Below are 26,951 nucleotides of genomic sequence, written 5' to 3'. Positions count from 1 at the left end.
ATGTCATTCAAACGTCATGCATTTCAAAGCATAAAACAAGAAGGTGTGCTAGGATTTTTATATTTTCCTGAGTTAGGCTTTTTATGTCGTTGTATAGACGTATCAGGTACACAAACAATAAGTATACTGAATTATGTACTATAGTACTGGGCAATTTGAAAAAAAATATTCAATTTAGTTCAATTAAATTCTTAGGTCAATCCAACTAAGATTAGCATGCTGATTCCAAAATATAAGTCAGTATTTTACAAGTGCATCATTTTCTCTCCACAGCTTACCCTTTGTACTCAGTATTATTATCACTTACACTTAATTTTAATTACAGTGACCTTATCATTTTTGACAAACATAATAGTATTGAATAAATATTGCAGGCATTTCTGTTTTGTTCATATTTCATTGTATGTCAACATTTTTTAAGCACACATGTTAATTCTAATAACACACAAAAAGAAAATACACTATTGTTTATAGACTTGAGTCTAAGTGCATGACTTTTTCAGCAATCTGGTGTCCTACAAGTGCAATCAGTGGATTGCAGTCAGGTGCTTCTTGTTTTCTGCAGAAATCTCATTGGTCAAAATGTCTGTGCTGGATCGGTTGGAACAAAAACCTGCACCCACAGCGTCCCTCGAGGACCGGTTTGTTGACCCCCGGTCTATATAAATGAAAAATGAAGACAATGATTCAGTAATTCAATCATATTTTATCACTCCAGTAGAGGGCAACATTGAACGACGACTGCACAGCGTCACCAGTGGAAACACAATGACGTAAATATGACTCATCTCGTCCATTGCTTCGGGGCGTGTTATGAAAATGAAATACTTTACTGGCCAGGTTGAACAAAAAAGGAAATTGACATACAACATTCACCTACTGCGAAACCTACCCGTGCCTGAGACTATTTGTAACTTGAAAACAGAAATGTATTACAAAATAGGAAACACAATTTCAATTTGTAATATTTCTTGTGTTGTATGATTATTTAGACATCTGACTAAAACTCTTTTTCCCAAATGAAAACACCTTTATATTTTAGCGACATCTGAATGATTGTGTAGTTAAATAAAGCTGAGTAGGAAAAAGTGGGCGTGTCCAATAATGATGGCGTTGTTGTTTTTTCTCCTCTGTCGAAACAACGTGGTTCCAAATCGAATGAGGCTAAAATAGAATCCCAATGTTCATATCTAACTAACTACGTATCTCGCTTTTTGTCCAACTTATGGCCAGCATACCCATAAGCACAGCTACAATCTGCCCGTTGCCAAACATCGTTAAACCATCTTAAAGTCTGACTAAAGTGGTGCCAGCGGGAGGGGCAACTTTTCTTTCTTTCTTTTTTCTTTTTCAAGGGACTTTTACGTTCACTTTTGACCTACTACTCGAGCGGAGGAGTGAAACTGTTGAACCGGTTGTCAAGATGCCGCACAAGAGGAGAAACCACGGCCACCACAAAGATCCCAAATCCACAATGGAAGTGAGTAAAACAGCAAAGACACTCAAAAACACGTCGTCCACACGATGGAGAAATATGTTTTTTTAGCCGTTAGGGACGTTCCCTAGGGTTGTGTTTGCCTAAATTGTATTTTTTTTATTCCTTTTAGCTATTAGAAAAATGTCTGCCATTGACGGTGATAAACGTCCAATCCATATGAGGACTGTCTAGCAGCATTCAATAGATTGGACATCTGAATTGTGAGGTTTAGCAGCATTCAATGGATTGGACGTCTGAACTGTTTTTTTTAAGCATTCAATGGATTGGACGTCTATCACTGTCAATGGCAGACAATGATTTTGATATCATGATCAAAAACTCATTTTTGTGGTAACCAGACCACTTCTTTGGAATTACAGTGTACGTACAGCTTTTTGGTTAAGGGAGAGGAACTCTACACAAAGAACACACCCACTCACACACAGGTCGCACTGGACTATTTACTGGGTGAGGAGGAGGAGGGTACTGGAAATGAATGTTTTTGATATGACTTGAGCAGTGAATCAAAAGGGAAGAGCGCACACAGCTTTGTGTTTTAATTGCCCACACTGTGTGTTCTGGGAGTGGCAGGCCCACATTTCGGAGTAGAAGGAGAACCCTAGTGTAGTGGAAGAAAAAGAAATCTTCAAGAGTGAGTTCCGGTGTGGATTTTTCTCAATTCTAGCTTCTTGTTTGCCTCCTCCTGCCTCATGGCGTATGCCGCTTTCTACAACTATGTTGTAAGTATTGTGAGCTCATTTTCTTGCTTTACAAATGTGAGAGGAACATGCCTTTTTCGCTCACTGGCGTATTCCGAGCAGGATTTGGGCAACTGATAACCACTAGAATCATTGTGAATGTAAATCTGTTGTCTAACATCTCAAACTTTTCAGATTTGTGGGAACTTAAGTTGTATGCCAGACAGTGGCAGTAGAGCTTCTTGATGAATCATTTTGCGAAGACATTAGATTTACATTAACATTAAATTAAATTACATTAAAAAACAGTTTAACCATGTTAAGTCATTTTTATGAATCTGTGAAAGCAATTATTTGTCTTGAAGTAAATGATTTTCCCATTGAAACAATAGGTACAACACACAGCATCCTGTCGTGTTCCCCTTGAATGCACTCTCTCACAGTCTGTTGCCAAACAATAACATTTGAGGACATTCCTGCCCTTATGTATTTATTTTTTGGGGTGTTGTCTTTAATTTGCTATGTCTCAATTCATTTAGGGTTTTTAGAACAAAACATCACAAAAAAAGACATAATATAGAATTTTTTGAACCTGAGATAAGTCACGATATGTGCCTACATTATCAAGAAGCATACATTTGTTCTACTTTGAGGAAATATATTAAATTCACATTTAGCAAATTCTTATTTATGGTGAAATAATTTTCAGACTCAGAATGGTACTACTGAAGAAGTGCAACTTCAGAGTCGCTTGTTTTCTATATAAACTAAATAAATAAACATCCACAAAAAGATCATAGGTTTAAGACTATGCAACATAGATATTCATTAAATGTGTTTATCAAATATAATTGCTGCTAACTTATTCACCATTTTCCACCATCGATCCAACTATGAATTTGTCTAATGTAAAAATACATCAGAAGAATAAACTAAAGTCCGAAGGGATTGCATATTTGTCAATTTGTTTTTCTCCCTCTGCAGCTGGGAGCTCTCATGCTAATGAATTATCAATGTTGCACCCTGCAAAAATGGGCGTGTAAATAGTTTTGAGTCAAATGTGCCAATGGGTAGAAATATGAAATGTGTTTGATTCGTTTTGTGACTTCTAAATCATCCTTTCTACTTACTTTGAAGTGTATAACTTTCTGAGACATGATCCATCGTTGCTATGAATTGTACTGTTGTAATATTGCATACTTGTGCAACAATTCTCGGTGACTCATGTCTTGAGACATTTTTTTGGGTAAGTTGTGACACCCAAAACTATGCAGACATCACTAATTCACAGTATGGGAATGACACGCCCACGTTACGAAATGGCAAGAGAAAGTTTTGTTGATATTCATTTAGTGGTTATATTGATGAAAAGGCTTGTTGATGCTTTAGGCATGAATTAGATTTGGATCACTGAATCATGCATTTATTGAAAGGCGTTGGCATATCTTACTCAGTTTAGCCTTTATTACACTTTTAGTACACTTATACCTCATAAGTTCATCTAATTGCATCCAGCCTCTCACAGTTAAAATAGATTGTATGTCAATTGCTGGCAATGATAGTGAAATAATCTGTGCGATCACAATAAACCAAAATAAATAAAATTACCTTTGCGACCCTTGTGAGGATAAGCGGTTTAGAAAATGAATGAATGATTAAAGGATTGTTTTTTTTTATTTACAACAAAATATTTTTTATTTTTATTGTCCATCGCCATATTCGAGTGGACAACACAAATGCTACAATTGAATATTAAATGGGAGCTGAAAAATATTGTTCGCAGGCTGCAATTGGCCCCTGGGCTGCAATTTTGAGACCCCTCTCCTATTTTAACGGAATGAAATAAAAATAAATAAAAATCATCAAAAACAGAAAAAAATTGTGGATGAAAAGGTTAAGTCAGATTTTGCTGACAGTATGTGAATACTGCGAGCTAAAATAAAGTGTAAACACGTTTATGAGACAAGACAAATTATTTCAGCCCCCAAATAAATAAAAAAAGCCTTTAGCTATGCGTGTGCTGTTAACAATGCAACACAGTGATGATAATGTGTTAAAGGCATTAACCTCCATAATAGGAATACATGCAACACCAGGGGAATCCTGTTACATGCATTTGCGCTGCTATAAACAACAGTACACACTATTATGATGACAATATTTGTAATGCCAACTATGCATTTAATTGTCATTTCTCCTGTAACGCTATCACATTAAATCTTCATGCCTGATTTTGATGAACTAACTAACACTTCAAATTGTCTCCCACGGTACATCAGCTAGTTTAACAGGCTGGTTTTGACATGAAACTGCCACTAGTGTGATTGTTTCCGTGACAGGGAGTGTGTCGTGCTCCGTACACCTGTAGAGAAAGACAAATGAGTTGAGACATGGCATGTAATGACATGTTCTCTACATGTTATTTTTCCCTCTTGAAAAAGTGGCACCAATCCTCAAATTCGATGTCGACACACTGGCTTCGTGAAAATCGTGTAATATTAAAAAAAACAGATACAGTACAGCACAGGTTTTTTTAATGATCATTTTGCAATCAATACAGCACAGCAGAGATTCTTACGTTCCAGCTAAAACTAGCACAGAGTGCCATGACACTCATTTATATTTGTCACCCATAACTTGCTTTGCTGGATTTAGTAAGCTGGACTTGAGGGTTCAGTGACCAGTTCATCTTGCCTGCACAAACAGGAGCAGCAAGTTTTAAAGGCAATAATTATGCAGACCACATACCGATTTTATCTGGGTGACTCACGCAAAGGCTCTACCTATTGTGTACACACACACACACTCCACCCAAGTACGGTCCAAAGAGACACACAATTTGCATGAGTGCAGAATTTGCACTCCAATGTTACACTAAGTGGCAATTTAAAATAATAGTTTAAAAATTCCTCCTTATTTTTTTGTCTTTGCGTGAGTGTTAAAAGAAGAATATTTGGTAGTACAGCTATTTTGTTAAATTTTTGTCGTTTAGACGTAAATACCATTTAGTTCATATGCTTGCTAAATTACTACTTTATCAAGAGTGTAATATTTGCCTAGTGTTATAAAAGGAAGAATTTGTCTAAAACTTGCATTTCCAAAATAAGCAATGCATGATACTTGAAATCAATAGATTTTGTGAAATATTACTCAAGTTGTCGACACTTGTCTTAAAAAAAAGACATCTATTGCCATGCATTGAGACAAACTTTGTTCGGATTAAGAAATAAAAATCCCCCTACTCATCTGCCCTCAGTTGACTTGGACTCACATCCAAAAGTATGAAATCCCAAATTTATAACTTTTTGCGCAAAGTCGCCTTCTTGACAAAATGTGTCAGTGTGGAAAATGCGGGAGAAATTATAATCCAATACAGTCAGTAAGAAATTAAGTTTACATAAACTCCCTTATATATATATATGTATATAACAGTTGATTGATCTGTGAGTGTTCACTCATGAATAAGGCCAAATAACTAGATGTGTGCATGCATATTGGACAAAATAGTGCAGCTTTATAATGCTTAAGAGATTTTTTTTAAAGTAACATCACATTCACATCCATAGTTCACATGTATGTGTTAAATGCATTCCGGCTCAGATGGCTCAGATCACTTCTCTTTTAATCCAAGAGAGTTAAAGCCCAGCCTCTCACTAACTCGGACACGTGTGAGCTTCCCTTCCTGTCCTTCCACGTCACGCCTTCTTCCGAGGAACACACCCATTTTCCTCTTAGCCCCCTCCTCCTTTCCATCCCTTTCCCTCCTCCCTGCATGTTGGAAACATGCTGCGAGCCGACAGTCCTGCCAGCGGCTGACAGACAAACACTCACACATAAACACACACCGGTGCCGCTAGACAACATGGGGCAGATACTGAGCTGGATCCGAGGCCCCCGTGAGACCCCGACCCTGCAGGATGTTGCCGTGGAACAGCAGGTGTGTGTTCATGTGTGTCAATGTCTGTGACTGTGCCATGAAATTTGCTGGGCAACCTTCTGAAAGGATCCACTTGTGTGTTGTTTTGGTCACTGTAAATCAGACTGCAAAGAGACGAACACAAAGCTTTCTCTGCACTTTGTCTTTTACCGTCTAAGAGAAACTCTAATGGAGGAAAAATGGGCTGGCGTAAGTCCAAGGCAAGACCTCTCTCCCAGTTTCCGGAATGTGGAGTTCCTGCAAGCTAAAAGTTGTGTTTTTAAGCAGTCCAATATTCAAGCGTTGCCTGGACAAGGCGTTCACTGTTCGCTTACATTTTCTGTAGGCGCACAAGCGAGAGCGTCTTTTTTTCCCCGTTTTCCAGTGATTGTTGATACTCAGGAAAAGGCTTTGGGTCCTTGGAGAGTTTCAGTCTGTCTCACCCAAATAGCATTCTCATGTGATAATGTGCTGCGAAGCAGTAATCTGAATGGGTGTGTTGCAGGTCTTGGGTTATAATTTATTTTTCTCTTCGTGCAACGTCAAATTCTCACTCGGGACCTTAAGTGCAGTTGGTGTTTGTTATTTTTATGAGCGTATTGGGAATACATTGCAAATCCGTGTTGATGATTCTGCTTTCGGTACTTTGTTTATTTATGCGTGACTGGTCAGCAGAGAGTCATGATCATTTTCTTTAGAAGGGTCTTGTGCTCAGGTTCAGTTTCCAATTTCCAATAGCTGGAAGCATTTTCATTACAAGGGCAGGAAACAGTCTTTGGGAAAACATACCAAGTCGGCACATGCACAAGCATCAGAGCAAAGTCCAGAGATAAGGGGAGCGCAGGCCCATGAAAGGTTGAGTATTTCTTTATTTATTATTGCTGTATACTTTAGGGGTGGGAATCACCAAAGAACTCTGCCGAGTTCCCCTGGTACTGATTACACAATACAGTAAAAATTGTTACTTTACTAAAATCACATTGTGACGTTACTTAAAGAGGTTTTAGCCCACATTGTTCAATTTTATATGTAATAGGTCATTACTGGCATCATTAATTACTTCAAAACTTGAAATAAATCGGACCGTTTCAATCTGTTTTAGGTTTGTTCATGATTTAGAAGTGATTTACTACTTCTCTGTTTGCAGTATTCACAGGTCCGCTGTGTTGGTTAGTCCGTGTCATGTTCAGGTCACTGCACATTTGTTGCAACTTGTCTTGATTCTGACGTTCAGCCGTCATCAATAAATGACTGTTCTAAGTGCATTAGTCAGGTTTACTCATATGTGTTGCAATTCTTTAAATAGGACAGGGAAATCTGCTGAATAGATAAGATTAACAACGTTCTATATGTATTGCAACATGGTGTCATTCATACAAAAGTAATACTGCACATTTTCTTACAGAGTAGATACATAATTTGCAGTTAAAGTGAAAAAAATCCAGACTTGAACATGACTTGGAATACAGATTTAAATCCTGCTTGAAGGTTTGTCTGCTGTCTAAATGCAGCATCGCCGGCTCAAGGGCTTACTCTTCAAAATATTTGACATAGTCTGTTTTTATTTCTCCTGTTTGTCCGGATACCCAAGCAGAGACAATTGGAATTCTTGGTTTGAGACGTAACATGAGCACGTGGCATTAAAAAAAAGTTGTTGACATGCCATCAGAGTTCTAATTATCATGCACCATTTTTCATAATTGCTGCTGAGTATGAACTCAATGTATATTGATCTTTTTAAAAGCAATATGTGCTTTCCATAAGGCTATAGACTGACAGTCAGAGGGTAAGTTGAAGTGAAGGGCAAAACTAGGGAATGATATATGAGGCTAAATTTAGATAAGGCAGAGCAAAGCACACCGAAAGTGGGTGGATATAGATGCACAAGGGAATTGGAGAAGTTGTTGCTACATTTAAACTTTCAAGCTCATGAAGAACTTGTTTAGCCCCCCACTTCACCCAAAAGCTTTACCTTGTGACCCTGAAAAAGAGAAACACCAGAACACAAAATGTATTTTTATGGGCACACATCTTGTTTAGAGTTTGGCTTTTACTCAATATTATTTATTAGCATATTTTTGCCGTCAAATTTTTGGCATCGCCCTCATAAACAATAGAATAACACTGGATGATTCACATTAATTCTTTCAAAAACTGCAATAACTCAAGAGTGGAACCGAATATACACGGGAAATTTAAACAATAAACATAATTTGGATGTTCTGCTGTAATGAATCAATAAACCCAAAGGTACTTTACTATCAGTAAACTGAATTCATTTTAATCCCGGAATTTTTCCCAGATTTATACATCTGAACAAGCCCCTTCAAGTGATCAGTAGCAGTAATAAAGCGTTCACAAAATTCCCAATTGGAGAACTTTAAAAACCTGTAAAACCTGATATGTATTTATCTTTCATGCCTGTATCAGAACCACATTGGAAAATAGTGCTTGCCGAGAAGTGCTTTTGTTTGGACAGTAGGTGGGAGACACCCGTAATTGGTTCTCATTCGCAAAACTAACACATTAAATACTGTATTTCTACTTGCGATCTGTCCAAAATAGTGTCCAAAAACATGTCACACATGAATGTATTGATAAATGTATTTTACTGTGCCATCCTTTATTGCATTGTTTGGTATTTTGCAGACATGCGCACTCACGTCAGATATTCGTTTCCTGTTCACATTTATAGTTTGTTGGTCTTCTTGGCAGGAAGTTGCAAAACTGTCTTCAATACCCAGTGGGTGATTTGATGTATATATTGTATATATTTTGGCATCTGTTTTGGATTTCTTATAAGTCTACAGTTTCTTTTGTCGTTAATACATTTTTAAAACTAGCATTTCACCCCTATAAGACGCAAGACGCAGATGAATAACTGTGCAGATTACAGTTTAGGGAGGGGTGGGATCGGGGTCTGCTTTGGTTCATTATTTGACAACACAGATAAGTGTTGTGAGAGGTTCCAAAGTAATGCATTCGGCTTCAGTGCGAGCTTGCACTGTTGTCTTTCTGAAACAAACCTGCTCTTTGTTGTAGTCAAAAGCAGAATGAGAGACTCTGTTGTCTAATTTGGTAAAGCTGTTCAAGTACATTTATTCTACTCAGATGCCACGACAAACGAATATTCAAAATAGGAAGCATTTTTTGTTCTTTTGAGGGTTTTTTTTAGGGTAAAGGTCAAATATTTAGAAGCTAGGGGGAGCCTTTTGAACATACAGACACGCCTTTGTGAAAGGTCTTCTTTAATCAAGTCTCTAATTTGTGTTTTTTATATTCATCCACTCTGGATTTGAGGCAAGTCCATTCATGTAATATTTTCATGATTTAAACACATGTACACAGGCAAGAGCCAACATTTATTCATTTATGGGCCACAACGTTAGATAGACTTGAACATTAGTATTCTTCTCCGTCCAGAAATATGTTGAATTAAAATTACACATTTTCACAATTATTTGGTAAATGTCTAACTCTGAGAAAGACTGCATTGCATTTGCTATTGATAGAGTTCAATAATATCTTAAACAGCTTTGTAGAATTATTACCAGTCCTTCAAGAACTAAACCACACATTAACCATATTTAGTGTTCCAGTTAGCGCATGTATACTGACTGACAGTTGAAGACAATGTCTCTAAAAGCCTGTTGCATTTCACTCGGGTGTTAATCTTCAAACACAATATAGCACCAAGGTGTGTGATGACAAACACGAAAAGCCCACAGAGAAGGCCACTTCATTGTCACTTAAGTGTTTTGAGTATTATTAGACAGAGGGAGGAGCTGCAATTCTTTCTCACGACAATCAAGCATAGTTAAAATGATGATCTTGCAAAGCGGACAAAGTCAGATTACGTTTAGTTTCCCCCTCCTCATTCTTCCTATTTGGCTACTTTACTAGACATTTCTCTTGGCCTGTTTGTAAATGTCCTGTGAAGGCCAGCATGTCTTCTCATGTCTTTTTGGTCATTTTTCTTTCTATGAACAATTTCTTTATTTACCACCATGTTGGTTTGGGTTGGGTCCACAAGAACATGTGATGGGATCCGCCTCCTTCTTTTCTCTTCTTTCCAACCGCACACACTTGGTCTCTGTTGGAGTGGCTGTGCAGTCTAGATTCCAGAGCAGTGAGTCTATCAGTCACACCCAGATGCTGCCGAACAACACCAACATTTACTTCTATAGCTATTTCTCTTCCTTCTTTCACGTCTAAACATTCCCGACATGCAGGCCATCATTCCAGTTATTGAACTGCCACATCCATATTTTTGACCTCCTATCCCTGGACACTCCAAACCCTTTGCACGGGTCAATGTTATTTATTTATTTATCTTCACACTCAGGCAAGTAGGCGGTCCGACACTAGCCACGCTGTCCAATCTGACTGAGCCTGCTCGGCTGGCTTCGCGGTGAGGGGAGGGATCTGAGTCATGCCAGCTTGTGGTGCACTTCCTAAAGGGCGGAGAAACAAATTCTGCTCGGTTGGGTGTGTTTTCCGACGTGGTGATCTGTGCATGAAAGTGCTGGATTAAAAGTGCCGTAGAGACGATCTCAGGTAACACAGACAGAAAGGAAAGGATTTGGGCCGTGCATACAGCAATTTAAATAGGAGATACTGTCTGAAAAGCAGACTCATGGTATGTATGTAGATTGCAATTTTCTTTGGTAAATGTGCTTTGTTTGGGTGCGTGGAAGGACTTCCTGACTTACCTGTCAACACTTCTAATTCTGTCGTGAAATGGATTGTTTGTCAACACTTTCTCTTGCTTTTTAATGAAGTTTGCTTTGTGTTGAGTGAGCTATCAAAAGTGAAAAGACAGCCTTGTCGCAGTAAACAACACGACAACTATTCTATTTATATCCTCCATTGCTCTCTCAGTAATTCAACAATAGTTTTAAAAAAAACAACAACAACTATTCAGCAGGTGGTTCTGCGACTTTCCAGGGGTTTAGTGTTAATTTTGTTAGCCCCATAGTCAATGGGTTCGGTTGTTGCCAAATGACAAGAATACTGTACTTGGGCCCTCCTGTATTAAGTTTGCATACTCTCCCATTCTGACCCCAGTGAGGATAACGTGGTTCCGAAAATGAGAGGAGAAATGGGATGCTGGATTGCCAAATAAGAATTATGGTGAATTATGGAGGGTACCAGAGGTGTCAACTGAAGCTAGAAGTGATGGAAGTGGAAGTGCTAGTGCAGGGGTGGCCAAGTCCAGTCCTGGAGAGCCCCTATCCAGTCTGTTTTCCATATCTCCCTCCTCTACCACACCTGAATCAAATGACCAGCTCATCAGCAGGCTCTCCAGAAGCTTGATACTGATCCAGATTATTTGATTCAGGTGTGCTGATGGAGGGAGATATGGAAAACGGACCGGATAGGGGCGCCCGAGGACCGGACTTGGCCACCCCCGTCCGTGTAAGTGGAAAAGGCAAACAAAGATTGCTGAGGTGCAAAAAGAAATCTTTTCTGCTTGTACTTTCTAGTTTTGGGGAACCCCTCTTAAGGCCAGGTTTTGTTTTATTTAGCTGAGTACATGAGCATATCTACAAAGAGACTTGCTTTATTGCATGAAAAAAAACAGAGAGTTGAATCAGGACAACTTGCGGTTGCAACGTTTCAAGTAACTTTTTTTTGTCCGAGAAGAGCATCACTATGCTGCTCCAATTCCTCCTTGATGGGGCTTACTTTTTTAAAAGTACCATGAGGAAAAAATATAAATAATTTATCTTGTATAACTTTTTTTGCACCTGATATGCAGTTATGTCCAACAAAATTGCATTGCTCAATGGACAGTATGTCTCTATTATTTTGTTCCAGCTTTTGAGAAATGTTGCCAAATTTCATTCACAAATGCAAACATTGCATTAGTTTTGATAGATGGCACGTGAAAAATGAGTCTGTTTCCTTCTCTTCCTCACATGTTGAAAATGACTCATGTCAATTACAATAACACATGATTTGATCTCCTGAGTTTTAAACCCAAGTACTATTGTCAATGATACTGCATCAGAAACTAACCCTTTCACACTCCCCTCTTCCTTTGCCCCTTTTTATATCATGATGATGCACCAACTCTATTTTAAAGCATTAGCAGTAGTTAGAGAAGCAGCTGCTGCCGTCCGGGTGCACGTGTCAGTCGGTGGTTGTGATGGGCGGAACTCGAGATTAGTCATCACTTTTCAAAACAGGCTCGGGCTTAAACTACATAGTTAGGTAAGGCCTAGCGCATTATTAGTGCTCTGACATCAATGTCCTCATTTTATGTATTTGATAGCTCACATAGGATTGCGTGACGTCGTTTATGCATCACACCCATCGAAACCTGAGCACAAATCATGGATTTATATGGTATTTTGTTTTTTTATGTTGACTTTAGAATAGTATGTAAAAAATATAAGACGGTTTTATTTTGGGTTTCCGCAAAAGTTGGTGTTCTTAACTGACCAAAGTTGTTTGTACAGTTTTTGCTTGAAAATGTTGGTCAGTTTATCACTAATAATGGTGAAATGATGATTAAAAATAAATCACACCTTGTGTCCCATTGCAAGGTTTTGGTTTTATTTATTATTGCCTTAAGAGTCAAATAGAGTGCTTCAACTGCAGGCAGTCACCTGAAATGACCAGAAAGAGGAAAGTTTCTATTGTTCTCAAATGCACTTACGTAAATCAGTGACAGGTTGTTTTGTAAAGCTAAAATATATAAAGGTTAAAATGCCAGCTTCATCGCTATAGCAACTTTGATTATGTTTTACCTAAACCATCTTGAAGTAAAGTCAATGCTGGCACGCAACTTAAGAAAACAAGAACTTTTCCCACTGCGCTGTGAGTTGCGTTCTGAACCGGTTCATCATCCACCATCATAACTAAGGATTGTGTTTGGCAATTGTGTTGAGGGCCATATAGAAATCCACTGCAAATCAAAGCAGGGTATTAAGAAGATATTTCAGGTATTGTTTAATCATTTTGTGTTGTTTACTGTGAGCATGCTTGTGAAGCATAACATGTGGGCATAACCTACTAGAAGGTGGTTGTTTACGTTTGAGATTAAAGAAGTGTTGATGGACTGTGATTCCCTTTTGATTAAGATGCTGTTTACACTAAGAATCAATATTTTGACTCCAAATATTTTTTGCCTATAGTATTATTCCTTCACTTATAAGACTTTCTATATACCACTTACAAGATAGCATTGGTCAAATGTTTCCATACATTATGAAAAGTTTTCAGTTGTACACTGCCTTCATATGACCGAAAAACAAATGACTCGCCCAATCCAGTTAAGCAACTTCCCATTGAATTTTAGAGCGCAAAAATCATCCTGTATCCCACGTGTTTAAAGAGAAATGTGCTTTTCTTTCAGAATGTACGAACAGGTAGGAAAATTATGTCATTTCAGGAAAACAAAGACTAATGGGCACTTTTACAGTGTTTAACAAGCTGGCAATTCCGATACAATTACAGGCAGTTTAATTAGCTACCAATTTGTGCCAACCGGGTATAATTTAGTTCACAAAACACATTCACATGATCAATTCCCATTTAAAGATGGCGTGAATGGTTGTCCGTCTGCGCAATATGTGACCTGTGACTGACTAGCAACCAGTTCAGAGTTTAGTTAACCTTTCACTTAAAGTCTGCTGACTTCAGCACCCTGCAACCTTAAACATGATAACCGCAGTAGAAAATAGATGATTGGAAATTCAAACTAAAGGGTCTTGTCTTCAGTGTTAACTGATTGATCATAATAAAAATATCCCAGATTGCGAAGTCATTTCACACTCAACTTCAGTCTGCAATTGTCTGGTAGTAACTTAGCAACAATATTATTTACTGCTGAAAACACAGCCACATGACTAGTCAAGCGGTAGTGTGATGCCTTGGGTGCTCTATGAGGTCACTTGATTATCATTCAGTCTTCACAGCTTTTCTTGTTCTCTTCATAGTAAACCAGAATGTGAGACACAATATGCAGTAATGCCGTGGTTTGTTGTTGTTGAGGTAAAGCGAGCGTGAGAATACATTTCATTTGAATGTTTTGGCCAAGTTTAAGACTGACTCTGCCATGTTTAACATCAGCTGCTGTTTAAGAAACTTTTACCTTCAAAATGGTTGTTTTGGAAAAGTGATCAAAACAACACAGATAATATTACGACATGAAAATGATTTGATAGACAAAAATATGTCCCTTGTGCCTCAATGTGATCTTTGTGGGTGGTTCAACAAAACAGACACACCCAATAATCACACAACTGGGTCACAGATGTTTTGTTTTGTGACGCCTGCAAGCAACAGTCTCACCTTAAGTGAGCAATCCCCCCCAAATCAACCATAATTGCTGATTGTTTTATTTCCTTTTACATATTATCATCTGTATTAGTTTTGTTCTTGACTTTCACTCTATTTGATTTCACATTCCTTCAATCCTAAATAAACAACTTGCAGTCTTTTTTTGCTTTGTGATCTTCAAACGATGACTCCAGTTTTGTGTAGTTTGCTTTTTTATATTTTTTTCCATGTTGGCTAACTTGTCTGTGTGTATGTGTGTGTGTGTGTCTTTGCAGTCGCAGCCCAAACAGGCCACACCCAGACCAGCAGCTCAAGTCTCGACTGGGACGGCTTCTCAGTTTGAGGTAGCAAAATTTCCTTTTGAAAAACCACAAAGCTCTTATCTCAACTCACTTTCTCCATTTCCTACTGAAAGTGAGCTGTTTTTTGTTGTTGTTGTCTAAATGACCTTTAACTCTAATGTTATGTGGGCAATGTGGAATATTGTTGTTGTGTTTCCTGTTCCACCGCCAGATGTTTTGAGAGTGATGTCTTAAATTTCAAAAAGGGAACAAAGTTGTGATGTCACGCCCAGTTTCATTAGGAAGATATTAACCCAATTGAAATACATTTTTAATTGTTGTCATGAGCTCCAAGTCGAAATTATTTGACCAGTGAACCACCTACTTAATGTGCTTTGTTGATATATATGGTAAATCAGTTTGCTGAGTGATTTGAGCCAGAAGGTACTTTATGTCAATGAGGGCAGATGATGGACATCTTCACTCCTGATGCTTTTCAGAAAGCATCATCAGGATCTACCATGGCTTCCAAACCTGGCGGGGTTACGACCCTAAAAGGTGGGATATCAGGAAGTACTTCAATCGGGACAGCAGGACAGGGAGTTCCTAACGTGAAACCCCAGGTAGACAGACACTGGGTGATGGTAGCGGGAGCTCGGCTATAATGTGACAGGAATTTCCTGCTTTCCTTTTCTGGTGTTGCTCGCTTATCTTGATGCCAATCACTGGCTTCTTCTTTTCGCGTGTGTAGTCTCAGCTTTGTCAAAGCTGTGTGTCTTCACTTTCTGGATTCACTTTCCCGCAAGCCTTTGAGCTGCTGACACACATAACCTCACGGCATCCAGTAAACACTTGCTCCTTGGTTTGTAGACTAACACCACCTCCACTGTTATTGACATGTCGTCTGCTGGGTCAATTGTTGTCAGCATGACATTGTAAATGATACAGAGGGTAATTGAAGGTATCTTGGAGTTGAATGGCTGATAGATGTTTGCATCTGTTCACTTTTTGCATCTAAGGTTATTCTGAGACATTTCTGCCATTTTGGATCTTTTGACTAAATTAACAATGTGTGTTTTTTGGGGGAGTAATTGGTATGATTTGGTTTGTAGACGGGACCTGTCTCCACTATAAAGTCTTCTTTTGCTGCCAGTGGAACAGCAGTGACTACAGCATCAGCAGCTAATGCTGCCATGTCGACATCTAAAGGCTCGCCAAAAAACACGGCCAAGGTATACTTGACCGATTAACTGGTCAACTGGCCAACTCATTTGTACCATGATGGGCCTCAAATAATTATGGATTGCCTTAAGGCCAATTCTGACTGTCAATGGCATATACATTTATTAATTATTGCTTAATCAGAAGTGAAAGAATAGTGCACTATTTGTATAAGGTGTCCTGTAACAAAAACTGCTTCTTAATTTTTTTTTTGGGGGGGGGGGGTTGTAAACAATCTGCAATGTTGGTACAGATTTTGGTAAAAAACACATGAGGTAGATGATGATGTCATAGATTTGCTTTAGGAAGCTACATAAAATCATGTGTTGGTTGGTGATGACAACTCTGAAGAAGTAAGATGGCATTATTTTACAGCTTGGACTTTTGCTGATCTCTATTATCTCATCTCATTTTCTGAATTGCTTTATCCTCACTAGGGTTGCAGGGGGTGCTGGAGCCTATCCCAGCTGACTTCGAGCCAGAGGCGGGGACACCCTGAATTGGTGGCCAGCCAATCGCAGGGCACGAGGAGACAAACAACCATTCATGCTCACACTCATACCTCGGGGCAATTCAGAATGTCTAATCAGCCTACCATGCATGTGTTTGGAATGTGGGAGGAAACCAGAGTACCCTGAGAAAACCCACACTGATAGATTTTTTTTAAATTCCTTTTATTGCCACTTCCGAATGTAATGCAAAAGACGCAATTTCCCCCGGGACACTATCGGCATTGCAAAATATTGATAAGTTGGTGGAAGCTTCATCTAAAAAAACTGTCATCCACTCTTGTTCATCACTTTTTTACAGTTCTGGGACTATAAGGCCAATGTTGTTGATTACTATATACTGTCTATAAGTGAACATTCGTTTATGTATTGACGGTTCATGCATTGATTTAGATTCATGATTGCAGGTGCAGGTGGAAGTTCCTCGCACAGTAGAAACAATCGGAGCCAAAGAGGTAAATTGTCAAAAACCTCTGCAAAGCATGTTGGCACGTAGCTTGCAAGCGTGTGCTCAATTGATCGGCATGTACAGGGACCTGCAGTAGATCCATTTGACGCCTTGGCCAGTATACTTCCACCGGTTGATCCGGTTACCCCTCGAGAACCTATCTTCACTGGGCCTGAGGTCAAAGAGGTACTGCACACTGTTGATTTTGAAGAGATCAGATGGAGATTGAATGCACTGATAAAAGCAGCATGGCTCTGGTTTTACGTAACCGTGTGTTGCATGTGTCCCAGCATGACGCCACATCTAAGGAAGCTCCAAAGTGTGGAGAAAGAGAGGAGACACTGCCTCCAGGTTACAGATTTGAAAATATGGTCAGTTTTTTATTTCAAGATTTAAGGGCCAATTTTAAAGCCTTCCACTTCAAAAAAGATTGGGTTGATGTATTTTTTTCAAGTATGAACGCATTGGTTGCTATCGATGCCGAAAGATGTCCAATCCAGTATTTTTTAGAAGTGAACATTATAATTTGTTGCGAGGGTGAATGAGTGTTTTTTTGTATAATTAAAAAGCCCCTGTGTGTAGTGCATCTACAAAACACACAACTTTCACTTCATGAATTTTCAATTCCACAATATTTTGATTCGTTGAGCTCCACCAATGAATTAATATTAGTGTTGAAAAACAACACTTATCAATATACACAAAAAGAAACTTGACATTCTTTTAAGAAAACAAATAAATTACTTATTTTTCAGTTTCATCAAGTAATCATTCAATTTCCTTTTTCCCACCTCCTCAATACTCATTTTTAGGCCGGGCTCCCTGCAGATGTCAAACCCAAAGATGTTCCTGTAAGTAGCTATTATTTTTTTCATCACTGTTCTCTTTTCAATGAGTTGACACAGTTAAAGGACACACAAGTTTGAGGAATGTTGCATTGTCTTGCTGTATGTTGTCTTTGCTAACTGCCCAGAGGACCCTCACCTTCCCTACTCAATCTTGTTGGCTCTTGTCCAACGTTCACATACAAAATTGGACAAGTATTACAACACACATTCATATAGAATTTACCGCGAGCTGCAATTATCTGTGCCTCTTAATTCCTGAACAGATTTCATATTTTCTTACATATACATACAGGACCCAGTACTTTTCCTTAGAGAGTGTATCATGCGTTCACCCTTACACCCACATTTAATCTACAAGTCAAGTTAAGAAATGCCTTTCTTCAGTCTCAACAAACTCCTTTTCTTTCGAGCATTGTGATACAATTTTAAGATTGGGAGTTTTTGGAGCGTGCGTATCTAAGCCGTTTTATCTTTTATGTCTAATTGCGGGTAGTTTATCAGAGAATAAGTTCACTCTTGGTGGAATTTGATGGGTGTGTCTGTGCTTTTCCTTCACTGTGACGTTTGCTTGTTTTCACTTGAACGCATTTTATTCTTTAGTTTGTGTGCTGTTTGAAATGCCCTCTAGTGGAGGATTTAAATCACCTCGGGATCATTCTCTTTTATCAGACTATGCATTTTATTGATAGCAGAAAACGTGTGCATAGCTAATAGTGACTGTGTATTTTTATGCAGAAACCATTAAGCACAGAAGAGGCCCTGGATTCCCTTTCAGCGGGTTTCATGACATCAACGGTTCCAACTGCACCCAAATTGCAGGTCAGACACGTACGTGTAAAATGTGGCGTGTGGTACCTAAGTTGTTAGAGATATGGCAAGCATTTTTTCACAAATCCCATTTTGCATATACTCAGGAAAAAGACCATGCCACTGCCTCATCTGCTGCACCGTGTTGCATTGCACCACCACTCAAGGTAGAGAAAGATGTTCACATTTATTATTATGGCCTCATCTCTTATTTTTTAAATGACTTCATTTGCATTTACTGGTGTTTTTTGCAGAAAACTGACACCCCCGCACCCAAGCCTTGTGTAGCAGTCTGTCCGCCAGCGGATAAAAAAGCCAAAATGGAAGTGGATAATTTTACGTTGTCAGCTGGTATTTCCGCAACTCCATTTAAGGTACAACTGCTTACTATTTGCCTCAGTTCTTGTAAGGTAGCATTAATTCCATAAAAGATGGATCCGAATTTCTAAGCAAATGAATGGCTGCTTTGCTCATAATCCATCATTACGTTTATAGTTTGTTTTTTTTCCAAATAATTTCACCGTGATGCCTACAACCGTTCTTAACATTTTCCCTTCCCTTCCCTGATGTTAGAAAGCTACTCATGTGGCTCCTCCAACTGCTGTAAAAGAACTCCAAGTGGCTAAAGACTCCTTTTCTGATCTCTCTCTGAATGCAGCAGTTGACACAAAGTCCAAAACGGATAAGGTCAGCGTCTGTTTGAATATTTTCCTGCACTCATTACACAGTACTCCGATTGCGCTGCGTTTCGCTATCTTATACATAGGATGAATTAATTAACTCATTTGCAAAAGTGCTCTACTGCTGATTTGTTTGGGGGTGCACAAAATGGACATTTTGTGGTTATAGTAGCTATATTACTAGACTAAGTATGGATAAAAATGCCTTCCTCAGGGTGGTGTCATGTCTCCGGGTGCTCTCAGTGCGCTTGGTGACATGTTGGCAGCCCCGGAACCCACGCCAGAACCCAAACTGAACCCTAAGGATATTGTCTCGGTAGGCAGATATCTCTATTTTAGAAGCCTCCTGGCTATATGCTAAACTAGACTCATCAAAGGTTCTGAGAATAAAAGCATCCATTTTCATTTCTTAGGAGGATAAACACAAGGAGGAAGATGCTGTGCGCGTCGGGGAGCGGGATGACTCAATTGCACCAGAATACAGGTTTAACAAGGAGGAACTCAAGAAACTGCCTGCTCCGAAACCTCAGGTAGACGACATCACTTAAAATCGCCATTGAAATTAAATATATATATATATTTTTAAATTACTCTGCGCTCCACAGCCCACTTTGAATACTAGTGAGGCGCTGGACATTCTGTCAGAAGACATGCTGAGCTTCTCAGCTGCTCCTACACAGGTACACTGCATATCTGTCAAAGATAAAAGCAAACACAATAACAAAAGCAGTTGTTAACGCACTCAGTTTTTTTTCTTTCTCTAATGTTTTCAGAAAGCTGACGTATCTGCTTTTGTTCCAACTGTCTCAGTGTCTTCCACTCCACTCAATTCTTCTCTGGTAAGCATTTAGACTTTGTTCTTTGACTGAGTCAGTGTCACTCACTGGATATTCTCAATACTCCCATATTTAAACGTCTTTAACCACTGATTAAAGCATTTATACACAAACTCCTGATACGAGAATAATGGACCGCCATCTATTGGTCTCTTCTCAGGGGGGCTCCTTGCCTCTGGATGCACTCAGTGCTCTCAGTGACACTCTACCAGAAGATAAACCAAAACCTGCATCCCCCAAGCTAAGACCGGAAGACATCGTCTCGGTAAGATTGCGACAATCATAACTTTCCAGTCAATAGATGTAGCACTCAATGGACTTTTTTTTTTGCTTAACAGGAGAAAAAACACAAGGAGAAAGATGCTGTGCGTGTAGGGGAGCGAGACGACTCAATTGCACCAGAGTACAGGTTTAACGAGGAAGAACTTAAGAAATTACCCGCTCCAAAACCCCAGGTGAGACAGGATCTCTTCAAGGGATGTCGTTAAGTTTGGAGTAAAATTTGAGAATAAATATAAAATGATCTGAGCAAAATTCAATGTTTGAGACATGAATTAAACAAGAAAAAGTAAATTGTAACTTCAACAACAATTGACTTTGAACCCTTTGTAGGGCAAGTGACTATTTTGGTTAGTTAAAACTTCAAATCATAGCTTTTTTTATATTCATTTTTGAAGTTATGAATTATATAACACACACAAGACGCACAACCATTCAAGCATGTACCCAGGTACAATTTAGAATGTTCAATCAGCTTAGCAAGCATGTTTTTGGGATGTGGGAGGAAACCGAAGTACCTGGAGAAAACCCGCCACAAGCCCGGGGAGAACATGCAAATTCCACACAGTGAGGACCCACCTGGGATCGAACCCTTGACCCCAGAACTGTGAGGGCAACGACCTAACCATTGGGCCGCCCATTAATTATAAATATATATTTTTTATCATTCCTAATACATTCCTAAATGGATGGAATGTTCACACCAAATATGTTAATGCAATTGCAATGAATCAAAACATGCACTACTTAAAACCACACCAAAAAAGTTTAATCCCCAACTTTTTATACTCTCTTTTGAAGTTTTTTTTTTACCATATCTGTTTCTTGCAGCCCACCATGAATACCAATGAAGCATTGGACCTTTTGTCAGGAGACTTCATGAATTTCTCAGATGCTCCAGCACAGGTTGCAGATAATCATCTATCAATGTTTTGTTGTATTTTTCTTCTTCCATTTGAATTACTTTTTCTATCTCAATTCATGGCATGTGGAACTAAAAGGGAAGCTCTGTTAAAAAAATGGGACTTCATGGTGATTGTGATGATGTATATTCACTTAATGCTGTTGTGTGTTTTCAGCCCGCTGAGGTTTTACTGACTTCCACAAAATCAGCCGGTGTTCACGCGCCTCTTCCTCCTCCCACCATAAAAAAACCTCAGGTAAAACATGTCCATTTTTAAATCAATTTTTTGTCTTCATGTCTTCAAACTTTACGTTGTATTTGTGCAGGTCTCAGATTGCCCTCCAGTGTTGGCACCACAAGGGATCCTCAAGACTGATGAGGTCATCTTGAAGATCAAAAATACAATTTTCTTCATAAATGCTAATTCTGTCATTTTACTATCAGTCATGAAGGAAACCCTTCCTGAAGTTCTTGTTGTCCCATCAGAGTGACTATATGTCTTTGGATGCTCTTGGAGCTCTCGGTGACACATTGGCAGCACCGGAACCATTACCAGAACCTCCCAAACTCAGACCCGAGGACATAGTTTCAGTAAGAAACACACTAACGGACTGTTTGGGAAGGCATTTTATTGTTTTAAGAAGGCTTTTATGTGACTCTGAATTGGTCTGTGTATACTATTACTGGATTTACCTTTTACTAACAGATTTCATCTTTTTAAAAGGAGGACAAACATAAGGAGAAAGATGCAGTGCTTGTAGGAGAGAGAGAGGACTCAATTCCACAAGAGTACAGGTTTAATTTGGAGGAACTCAAGAACTTGCCTGCTCCTAAACCTGAAGTAAGTTTTAAAGTCAATGCCAATTACAATGTTAAAAATCACGAGTTTACATAATTATACTCCTTTTGATGGAGTTTAATCACATTGTCTCATCATCTATACTACCTGCAGCCCAAGATGAATACCACTGATGCCCTGGACATTCTATCTGGGGACTTTTTGACATCCTCTGCTGCTCCTGTGGTCTCCTCTTCTGCTGCTCCTGTGGTCTCCTCTTCTGCTGCTCCTGTGGTCTCCTCTTCTGCTGCCCCTGCACCGGTATGTTGTCATTTCTTATGTCTCCCCTCTTTAAGGATTTTTTTAAATAACGCAAGAATGGATGGTGAGCGTTTAATAATTGTATCAGAGGCCATAATGCACTTTAATGTGCTCAATTGGAGACTTTTCCCATTTGCTATTTGTTAAACACTGTATGTATGATTGGGAATTTAGTATAGCAAATCCTGATGAGAGAATATTAAACAAGTGGCTTTGTTGGTCCCTCAGTCCTATGCTGACTTTTCCCTGGATGCCTTAGCGGGAGACTTTGTTTCATCCTCTGCTGCCCCTACAGTCAAATCAGCTGCTAGCACTTTCACAGAAACCTCCTCACAGGTAACAAAAAAATAAACAACAACACTAAACTAATTGAAAATTGCAAATGATGTGAGATAATAATTTGCCCCTTTGCCCTTCTGCTTGTTTCTGAATGCAGCTTTCTTCAGGAGCCAACAGTGCCCTGGATGCTCTATCAGAATCTTTGATCACGGAAATTACCCCCGCCCCTCAGCCAGCGCCCATTTCTACCAAAGACCTTGTAAAGGTGGGTTACAACTTTTTGACCTATTTGTCCCCAAATAAAATTGCCGCATCTGATTGAATTTTTTTGGCGTAAAATTGTGGAATAAATACACATCAATGATAATACAATGATATGAAATGCGATACATCACCACAAGAGCCATTACAAATCAATTTGACTGAAAATGGATCATTAATAAATTCAGCAAATTCTTCATTTAATGTAAAGACAAGAGCAACATTCCACAATCAACATTTATTTCAATTGGACCGTCTACTTCATCTTTTCTTTAACCTGATGATTTGCTTTGGTCCTGTGTTGTTAAAGAGAAAATTAACTTTGCCTCTAACGATATTATTCTGGTTGTTGGTAGGCTTTAGGAAATATTCCTTTTAAGTTTGAGGGCACTTTATAAAAAAAAAAAAAGAAAATATCACATGAAGGTCAATTCCTTCAATTAAAATAGGTTTCATTTAAATCCAAAGAAAAAACAATTTCATCAAAATTGCCCTTAATTGCAGTTACACACTAAATGAGAATAAAGCATTATTTATCACTACCGAAGGCTGTCATTTTTAACATGTTTTTTTTTGCATCATTAAAGTGTAGTTGAATTTAATCTGATTCCATTTTGGAAGAATGACTAGATGAGAAGCAGCCCAGCAATGAATTTGCAGTCACTTTTCAAATGCTCATCAAAATTTCTCCTTTCTTTGTTCCTCATTCGTGTATTTGGTGTACAGGAGAAGAAGGTGGTTGAAGAGAGGCTCATTAAAATGGGAGAGCGCGATGACTCCCTGCCACCTGAGTACAGACCCACCGAGGAAGATCTTAAGGTAAGACGACTTCATTCATTTAGAAATGCCGCAAATCTTATATAATCTCTGATAACCTTGGTGACTCAATGAGGAGGAAAAAAATAGTTTTTTCATGCATTTACCGCCAAAAGTGTGTTTTCCAGTCTTTTAGATTTTTTTTTCAACCCTTGGGCATTAAAAAAATTGTAAACATACACACTGACTGAAATAAATGCTTTTTGTTTAGAAAATGGCAGAAGCCAAGGCTCAAGCAGACGCCACTCCAAAGGCGGTGAGTCCTTCGCACGACTTGATAACATATGGATATATTTAATGTGCATACCGAGCTTCACGTTTCATTCTTTGTTCACATGATGAAGTCTATGGACGAAAAGGCGGCTTTGGACTTGCTTTCCAGCGATTTCCTCACATCGGGTTTGTCGTCTGCTACTGCCACTACAGAGTTGACGCCTCCTGTGCTTGATTCGCAGACCTTGAAGGTAGCACAAAATTTCCCAACCTTTACCTAACCAAGGGACATATTAGTATAGTTTTTGGACTATGGACGCATTTATATTCTTCTTGAGGGGCATGAGTACAATCCATTTAACATTTATTCTTTCTCTTTTAACATTTGTAATTCTTTTGAGTGAATAAATGAATGTACTTTCTGCTACCAAGTGGAAGATCATGTAATTGTTTTGGATGTAAGACATACAAGATTGGTACCATTCTGGTGCATTATTTTTCTTTTACACCATCCATTTGTTCTGTAATAAAGTGTGATGTCAGTGGCACTATTTACGAGCTAGAGACAGGTTTTAATTAAGCATTCTGTCATTCAGACAGGCATCTTCCCTCATGTTGAATTGGGTAAGCAGTATATGTTTGTTTATTACCATTTGGCAGCCCTTGCCCCGTCCTGTTGTGGAGAAACTCGCCGACACCCTCCTTCCAGATGACCCAACATTCAAGGCAAAAACAAGCACAGCCAAGGTAAATAAACAAAAATGAACTGAGGGTGTTATCAATGTAATATTTATAAATGACCCTGTCCATTAGTTAAGGCAGACGTGCATACTACACAAGTGATTGGAGAAAAAAAATCCATTGTGTTAACAGAAAGACATCCTGAGCCAGCCTGGTGGCTGTTCTCAAAGATGGACTGTACATGATCCATACAAAATGTCACTTGCTTTGTTATTTTCAGAGCAAGAAAAAGTCAAAGTCTAAAGTAAGCAACCTTCCTGTTGCATGAGCATTTGCACATCACGCACAAAATTCATTTTGGAGTCACATAAGGCTGCATGGCGGCCCGGAAGCGAGTGGTTAGCGCATCGGCCTCACAGCTCTGGGGTCCTGGGTTCAAATCCAGGTCATGTCCATCTGTGTGGAGTTTGCATGTTCCCCCCGGGCCTGCGTGGGTTTCCTCCGGGTACTCGAGTTTCCTCCCATATTCTAAAAACATGCATGGTAGGCTGATTGGACACTCTAAATTGACCGTAGGTATGGCTCGGAGTCAGCTGGGATAGGTTTCAGCACCCCCCGCAACCCTAATGAGGCTAAAGCGGTTCAGAAAATGAGACGAGAGATAAGGCTGCATGTTGTGTGATTTCTTATGCTTTGCCCTATCTAAACAAATGTATTAAGCGCCCTCTTAGTTTTTGTAGTTTCAAAAAATGTATTTAATCTGACCTTTTTTCCCCCCCAGAAACACCACGCGTCAGAGCCTCTTGCCGAGAGCCAGCTCTCCGGCCAGCCAAGTTCAGACGTTGTACCAACATCTACACGGCAGGGAAAGAAAAGCTAGACCACTCACTGACAGGTATGGCTCATTCTCGCCACTTAATAAGTAGGAAATGTAGCATGATCACAGTAAAAGGCTTATACAAATGACTTCATTGAAGTACCTAGTTTTCTTCTGTGCGAAACAGTCAACAAGAATTTAATTAAAAAAATTAAAGACCCTATTTTCTGCCCTAAAAGACTTCATCTTTCTCAAAAGCCAGCAATCAATCCCCTACTACTACTACTACTACTACTACTACTAATAATAATAATAATAATTATTATTATTATTATTATTATTATAGTACTACTACTACAGCTCAATGTAATGGATGTATAATACAACCTCTAACCACTATTACTACTACTACTATATAGCTCAATCTAATGGATGTGTAACCCAATGTCTTACTACTACTGCTACTGCTCCTACTACCCCCAACTACCACCACTACTACTAACAGCCTGTACACATAATAATAATCCAGTTCCCCTTATATATATTGAATACATTTTATGATCGGCCATTCTTACTGCAGAAAATACAGTTATCGAATTGAATGCAGGTTTGTTTGCTTGTTTTTTTACAAGTACAAAAGAGGGAGAAAAAAAATAATTAAATGTTTGTGATACAGGTTGCTGGTGCCGTTTTAACCTCAAGATGCCTTTTAGGACGCACCAGCAGGAACCCTACGCTCTGCATTGAGATTCTATTTTACTCAATCAAGGTTGTACACTAGGTGAACAACAACCTAAACACACACACACACACACATGCAAGTATACAACTAAGTCTTTCTTGCTTGGTTTCAATTTTAGTCGAGGAGCTTTTTGATGATGGGAAAAACTGATTCTGATCCAATTTTCCATTTATAGTTTGCTGGTCAATGTGGATAAATAAGAAGGGTGTCGTCCATGTCACGTTTTAGTTCTCCTGCGCCACAATCATACACAGCGCAACATCTGTGTGAGACTATCACAAGCGGGATAGAGTGCGTGTATAGTATTAAAATGTTGTGCAATGCTCTATGCAAATGGTCATTGTTTTTCTATCATTATACCCTTAAGTGCCATTAAGACGCTAGTGTACAGCTTTGATCACTTTCTTTTTTATTTACAAATATGCAGAGCTTAATAGGAAGCTTAATTCTTTGCAAGTGTCATTTAGAGAAGCATTGATGGGGTCTTTGGTTTATATTTTTGTAAAAAGTACTGGTGTCCACAATTGCACTTTGTAAACCAAGGTGGCGTTTACAACCAACTGTAAAAAAAATCAAAAATGGAATAAAAATATATATATGACTCTATATATAAGAAAACACTGTATGCTTACAAAGGGCTTTGATTATCTTAAGTAAATAAATTCAAAGACTATTTTCTGCTCTGTGGTTTGTTTGCGTATGCGTTGGGAGATGTGCGATATTTTAGATATGGGAATATTAATTGAATCTAATTGGTCTAATAACAGCGTATGTGTATTTTCAACTTGATTTGTGTCTAGAAAAAAATTAACACAACAATATCTTTAATAAATGTCTCCTAAAGGTGGAA

The 26,951-nt window shown here is 38.8% G+C and overlaps 1 protein-coding gene across 12 annotated transcripts; it reads left to right on the top strand.

Moving 5' to 3' along the window:
* Positions 1-627: 627 nt before the first annotated feature.
* cast (calpastatin) lies at positions 628-26,951 on the top strand. Of its 12 annotated transcripts, XM_077603082.1 has the most exons (34): positions 628-773; positions 1,356-1,480; positions 14,656-14,724; positions 15,162-15,284; positions 15,774-15,893; positions 16,799-16,846; positions 16,924-17,025; positions 17,130-17,210; positions 17,652-17,690; positions 18,423-18,515; positions 18,602-18,661; positions 18,749-18,868; positions 19,068-19,181; positions 19,389-19,490; positions 19,588-19,704; positions 19,780-19,854; positions 19,948-20,013; positions 20,171-20,275; positions 20,349-20,465; positions 21,121-21,195; positions 21,369-21,449; positions 21,520-21,573; positions 21,680-21,784; positions 21,918-22,034; positions 22,146-22,292; positions 22,521-22,628; positions 22,729-22,836; positions 23,559-23,651; positions 23,860-23,904; positions 23,993-24,112; positions 24,522-24,608; positions 24,823-24,846; positions 25,324-25,437; positions 26,036-26,951. In XM_077603082.1, the coding sequence occupies exons 2-33, from the start codon at positions 1,424-1,426 to the stop codon at positions 25,420-25,422; spliced, it is 2,871 nt and encodes a 956-aa protein (XP_077459208.1). In that variant the 5' UTR covers positions 628-773; positions 1,356-1,423; the 3' UTR covers positions 25,423-25,437; positions 26,036-26,951. The 12 variants fall into 12 exon arrangements, with proteins under 12 accessions (XP_077459208.1, XP_077459217.1, XP_077459210.1 ...); XM_077603084.1 differs by lacking the exons at positions 628-773; positions 1,356-1,480 and adding an exon at positions 1,960-2,217; XM_077603081.1 differs by lacking the exons at positions 628-773; positions 1,356-1,480 and adding an exon at positions 5,952-6,112 and having other exon boundaries at positions 18,423-18,506.

Source organism: Stigmatopora argus, chromosome 6, assembly GCF_051989625.1.
Source record: "Stigmatopora argus isolate UIUO_Sarg chromosome 6, RoL_Sarg_1.0, whole genome shotgun sequence".
Lineage (NCBI taxonomy): Eukaryota > Metazoa > Chordata > Actinopteri > Syngnathiformes > Syngnathidae > Stigmatopora > Stigmatopora argus.
Note: the sequence above shows the minus strand (reverse complement) of the source record. Positions and strands in the feature narration are given on the sequence as shown.